Source organism: Ipomoea triloba, chromosome 5 (genome assembly GCF_003576645.1).
Source record: "Ipomoea triloba cultivar NCNSP0323 chromosome 5, ASM357664v1".
Classification (NCBI taxonomy): Eukaryota; Viridiplantae; Streptophyta; class Magnoliopsida; order Solanales; family Convolvulaceae; genus Ipomoea; species Ipomoea triloba.
The window spans coordinates 16714305-16719588 of NC_044920.1; the positions used below are offsets into that span (position 1 = coordinate 16714305).

Sequence of the window (5284 nt, forward strand, 5' to 3'; positions counted from 1 at the left end):
GGAAGAAGCTAGCGGCTTGGAAGGCGAACTCCCTTAGCATGACAGGTAGAAGAGTCCTTGTCCAATCCTCCTTAGCCACGATACCCACGTATACCATGCAATCCATGGCTTTCCCGGCAAGTACCTGTAGGAAAATTGATAAGATCTGTAGAAACTTTCTCCGGGGACATAATGACACGACGAAGAAGATTTACACTATAAACTAGTCCGATATTTGTAGACCTCGGCAGTTTTGTGGGTTGGGTCTTCGGAAGGCCAAGGATTTCAACTTGGCATTTCTCACCAATCATGCTTGGCAACTCTTAACTAATCAGAACAAGTTATGGGTCAAAGTCCTCCGAGAAAAATATGTCAAGGGAGGTGACTTCCTTCTAGCGGATTGCACTAATGGGTGTTCGTGGAATTGGCGTAGGATCATTAAGGGCAAGAATATCCTTGCAACCATCAAATGGAAGGTGGGCAAGGGGACTTCAATCAACTTCTGGCATGATAGGTAGGTGGGCAGTGAACCTCTAGGTTCGCTATCTTCAGTTACTATCCCTGAAAATGAGAGGTCCACGCTGGTCAAAGACTTCATTTTAGACAACAACTCTTGGAACATCCTTGCTCTTGAAGAATTACTGCCGATTAATATTATCAATGACATTCGAGCGATCCCCCTTCCAATCAATGAAGACCAAATCGATAGCCTTCCGTGGCCACATTCAGGTACGAGATTTATTACGGTTAACTCGATTTTTTCCTTTATTTCAGGTTCGGGAGATGGGGCTGGCAGCTTCGAATGGGTTTGGAAAACAAAGTGTGTTGAAATGATTAAACTTTTTCTTTGAAAAATCATGATGAATGGGCTCCTGGTCAATTACGAGCGGATACTTTCCGCGGCACCCATTGAGATCGGGTGCCGCAAAAAGTAAATTATTATTTTAATAATTTACATTTCCCGGCACCTAATCTTAGTGGGTGCCACGAAAAGTAAATATTAAAATAATAATATACTTTCCGCGACACCTGTTCCTATAGGTGTCGCGGAAAGTCAATTACCTTTTACCCAAACATAGCGCTTTAATTTTGTTCATTCAGATTTGAGAGCCATTTCCTCTCGCGAAGTCCATCCCTCATTTGTCGATCTCCGCCATCTCTCAGACGCTGCCTCCTCCGCCGACACTGCCCTCTCCTCCAATGCCAATGTCGAGACCTGCAATAGACGCCATCGCCGATGCCATCATTCCGTCTCGACCTATTGTCGACCCTGCTAGCCTCCGCCATCGCCATTGCTAGCCTCCACCACCACTGGTAAGTCTCCCTTCAATTTTTTGTTATTTGTTTCAAACTGGACGACTCAGATCTGGAAGGCTTCGCTTTCTTTTCGCTCTATATGTTAGGGTTTCAGACATTCATCTCATTTGCGCCTCCCACGCCTCAACCCTCTCACTCCTCACCTCAAACTCCGGCTTCCGCTTCGCCACTTTGCCTTTTTCGTGGACTGTGACTCCTACTCGGGCTCTCCACCTTCTCAGCTCTCATGGCCTCACCCCTCTCAGGTTCTCACCGTCGACTCTCGCTTACCTCCTCTGACATCGCAGTTTTAGTTTAGTTTTTTTTTTTCAGAAAATTAAAATTAACTATAATAATTTATTTACAAAAAATTTGTTGATGTTTCCTTGAGAATTGAAGTTTAAATTAAAATTTTTTGTAGTTCTAGTTTTGTGTTAATTGTGTTATGAATTTATGAATATATTGATAATGGTTAAAGCCTTAAATTTTGAATTTTATGAATTTGTGATATTAATGAATATATGTGATATTGTGAATATATTGTTCTATTGTTGAATATTCTTAGAGTTTATGACAAACTGTGAATTTTGAATACATGTGGTGAATATACAGTTGTGAATTGTCATTTGGGGAATTGGGGGGAGAAATGAGAATGGATGGTTCTGCAATTTTGAAGACATCATTTAGGAGATAATTAAGGTATGCTAACTCATAATTCTGTATGAATGCATTTAAAATGCTTCTTGAGTTCATATAAATTATAATAGTGTAATACTTCTTGAATGCCTAAGTTTTTTTTTTCAAAAAAAATTGAAATTTCTAGTGTCAAATTACATAATTTAATAAAATTTCTTTAGTGCATTTATTAGAAGCATGCTAATGATATTGAATAGGAATAACTGTGAATTCATGATGTGTGTAGCTAAGTGTGGGTACTGAGTTCTTTGATCTGATAAAAAAAATGAGTTACCAGGGGATTTAATTTGATCAAATAATGAGTAAATATTATGCCATTGATTTATTTGGTGACCCTAATTTGTCTTCTTGAGTTATACTAGTTTATTGAAGAAGTTGAGACAAGTTTGCATGTCGCAATTATGATTGTTAGAAGAGCTATGAAAAACTCTACCGTTGATGCTGGTGGTGTTGTGATAGATGTAAGACCTTAGCACCATTCTGTAATATCTGGTTTCATTGATCTCAACAACTTGATAATGAAATAAATTGCTGGGTGCAGATGGAGATTAGCCGATATTTAAGGCAGCATGCACGCACAATAAAAGGGAAATCTCAACTCTTTATAAACTCATATGCCAAAGCCCTTGAGGTACATCCTGTACTCATTTGTGTTTAATTTTAGTTGTGAATGATTTAATCTGTGCCTTGTACTAGAGTGTTACAGAGTATTTATTTACCCTTTTCTACTTTGTTTTTATTTATAAAACAGTGTCATTGGGTATTTTTCCTGATTTTGAAGATTAATTTTTTTTATTTAAATTTTAGGTTTCATTCAATCAGTTTTTTTTAATCAGTATAAAATTTGTTTAAATCCTTATTTTTGAAAGCTAAATTTCTTTAAAAATCTTACTGTAAACCTTTTTTCCTTTTTGTTTTTTCATTCACTTATGCTCTACACTCTGTATTTTGTTTTATACGGAGTACTCCATACTGCTCAAGCAAAAGATCAGTCTGTGTCTATATATGTACTCCGAAATAGGATAGGTAAAATTGAGAAAAAATCACGGCAATATTTTCCGCCAAAATTTGATTTCACATTTAGTGATTAAAATACTCTACTCCTTTCAATAAAATTCTTAGTACTCTGTATACATAGTGTAATTTTCAGGAGGCTTTTCTTTAAGTTCTTTTTCAGAGTACTCCGTATAGAATTTTCTATACAAATTCTTTCTTGTCTATTAATGGAGTTTTTAGAAGAAGAAAGTTCTGATGGTGTTCAAAGTTCTAAATCAAGTGCAAGAGTTTCTAAGGATAAGAGGAGGATTATTTTTGAAGCTTTGTTAAAACATAGTGTGAATGGGAAAGTAAAACATGGATCAATTAAAGATGTTGTTAGTTTGTATTCTGTTTCTACTAAAACTATTGGCAAAATATGGAAAAAGGGGTTGCTTGTGTTATAAATGGTTTGCCAATTGATATTTCTCTAAATTTGTCAGGCAAGATGTTGCAGGAATTCCTTTGAATCGTCGTACAACAATTCGTACCATGACTAGTGCACTAAACATGTCAAAGACAAGCCTTCACATGAGAGTTAAAGAAGGATCTTTGAAACCTCACTCAAATGCTATCAAGCCTATGTTAACAGAGGAAAATCGAAAGGTGAGGTTACAATTCTGCATATCTATGATTGATTCAAATCCATCTCATAATATTCCTTGTTTCATAGATATGTTTGACCGTGTTCATATAGATGAGAAATGGTTTTATCTCTCAAGAACATCTCAAAAATACTATCTCTTGCCTGAAGAAGAAGAGTCATATCGTACTTGTAAAAGTAAAAAATTTATAACAAAAGTTATGTTTCTTTGTGTTGTGGCTCGCCCTCGATTTGATTTAGAAAGAAATGAAATGTTTGATGGAAAAATTGGAATGTTTCCATTTGTTTATAAAGAAGCAACCAAGCGTAAAAGTAAAAATCAAGAAGTTGGAACCTTAGAAACTAAGCCTATTGAATCAGTAAATAAAAAAGTTACAAGAAAATGGTTGATTGATTATGTTTTACCGGCAATATGAGCAAAATGGCATCCAAATAGTTCAAAAACTATATATATTCAACAAGATAATGCAAGGCCGCATATTAGTGTAAATGATGTTGAGTTTCTTGAAGCTGCCCGAAAAGATGGTTTTGATATCCACTTAACTTGTCAGCCTCCTAATAGTCCAAGATATGAATGTGTTGGATCTTGGTTTTTTTAGAGCTCTTCAATCTTTACAGTACCAAGAAGCTCCTCGGAATGTTGATGAACTAGTAGTTGCTACTATAAAAGCTTTTGATGAGATCTCAGTAGACAACCTTAATAATGTTTTTTTAACATTGCAATTATGCATGGTTGAGGTTATGAAAAAGTTTGGAGGGAATAATTATAAATTGCGACACATAAATAAGCAAAGGTTAGCTCGAGAAGACCGATTACCTATTACTATCTCATTTGATCCAGAAGTATTGACTGAAGCAATTTCAAGCCTCCAGCAATGAAGTACTGTAAATGTACACGTTTGCTATTGTAAGTTGAATGAAATTTTAGTGTAACTTTTACTATGTATTAGGTGTGTATATTTCATATTCATCACTACTGCTCTTTTGTATTTTTGCGTTCAAGTATGAGTACGGAGTGTACAACAGCAGAAACTATGATGATTAATGTAATCTATTTTGATCTTTTGTGTATATTCATTAATGTAGTCTATTTTGAGATTGGAGTGTTTTATTAAAAGCCTTTGCTTTGGACACTTGGTGTAAAGTGTACTAAGTAGTTAACTGAAGTCTGAAGCATTATTTCTTTTTTTTTTTTTAGGTTTATAAATTGAAGTGTTTTGAAGTTTACTATTGCACTATATAAGTTGATGCAAAGTTTACTACTGCAATGCATAGCTTTGAATTTTTCTGTGCTCAATTGAAAGAGAGTACCAAAACCAATACAAAGACTTTGTAAAACTATAATTATACAATTAAAAAAATAAATTGTGTAAAAGTAGTTGTACAAAAGTACAATTATACAATTAAAAAATCAATTGTGTAAAAGTAGTGGTACAAAGTACAATTATACTTGCCCAATAAATGTCTAGAAATTTGAAAAAGTCAAAAGGTTAAATTGGGAAATGTAGAATGATAGTGATGTTTAATTTTGGAAATAAGACACTATTTTGGGACAAACGAGTAAGACAGGTAAAATGGGACGGTGGGAGTATTTTATTAATGTTAAAACTAATAATTTGATAATTTTTAAATTTTTGTAGGCATTTGCGGGGTTAAAGCCCTACACTAAGAATC

At 34.8% G+C, this 5284-nt stretch overlaps 1 protein-coding gene across 4 annotated transcripts; it reads left to right on the forward strand.

Moving 5' to 3' along the window:
• Positions 1-1094: 1094 nt before the first annotated feature.
• On the forward strand, positions 1095-4719 carry LOC116021164. Of its 4 annotated transcripts, none has more exons than XR_004098922.1 (6): positions 1095-1293; positions 1383-1541; positions 1888-1974; positions 2334-2432; positions 2513-2602; positions 3450-4719. XR_004098922.1 is itself a non-coding variant. In XM_031261776.1 (3 exons), the coding sequence occupies exons 2-3, from the start codon at positions 2586-2588 to the stop codon at positions 4024-4026; spliced, it is 594 nt and encodes a 197-aa protein (XP_031117636.1). In that variant the 5' UTR covers positions 2169-2432; positions 2513-2585; the 3' UTR covers positions 4027-4719. The 4 variants fall into 4 exon arrangements, 1 of the variants encoding a protein (XP_031117636.1); XR_004098924.1 differs by having other exon boundaries at positions 1391-1541; XR_004098923.1 differs by lacking the exon at positions 1888-1974.
• Positions 4720-5284: the final 565 nt, after the last annotated feature.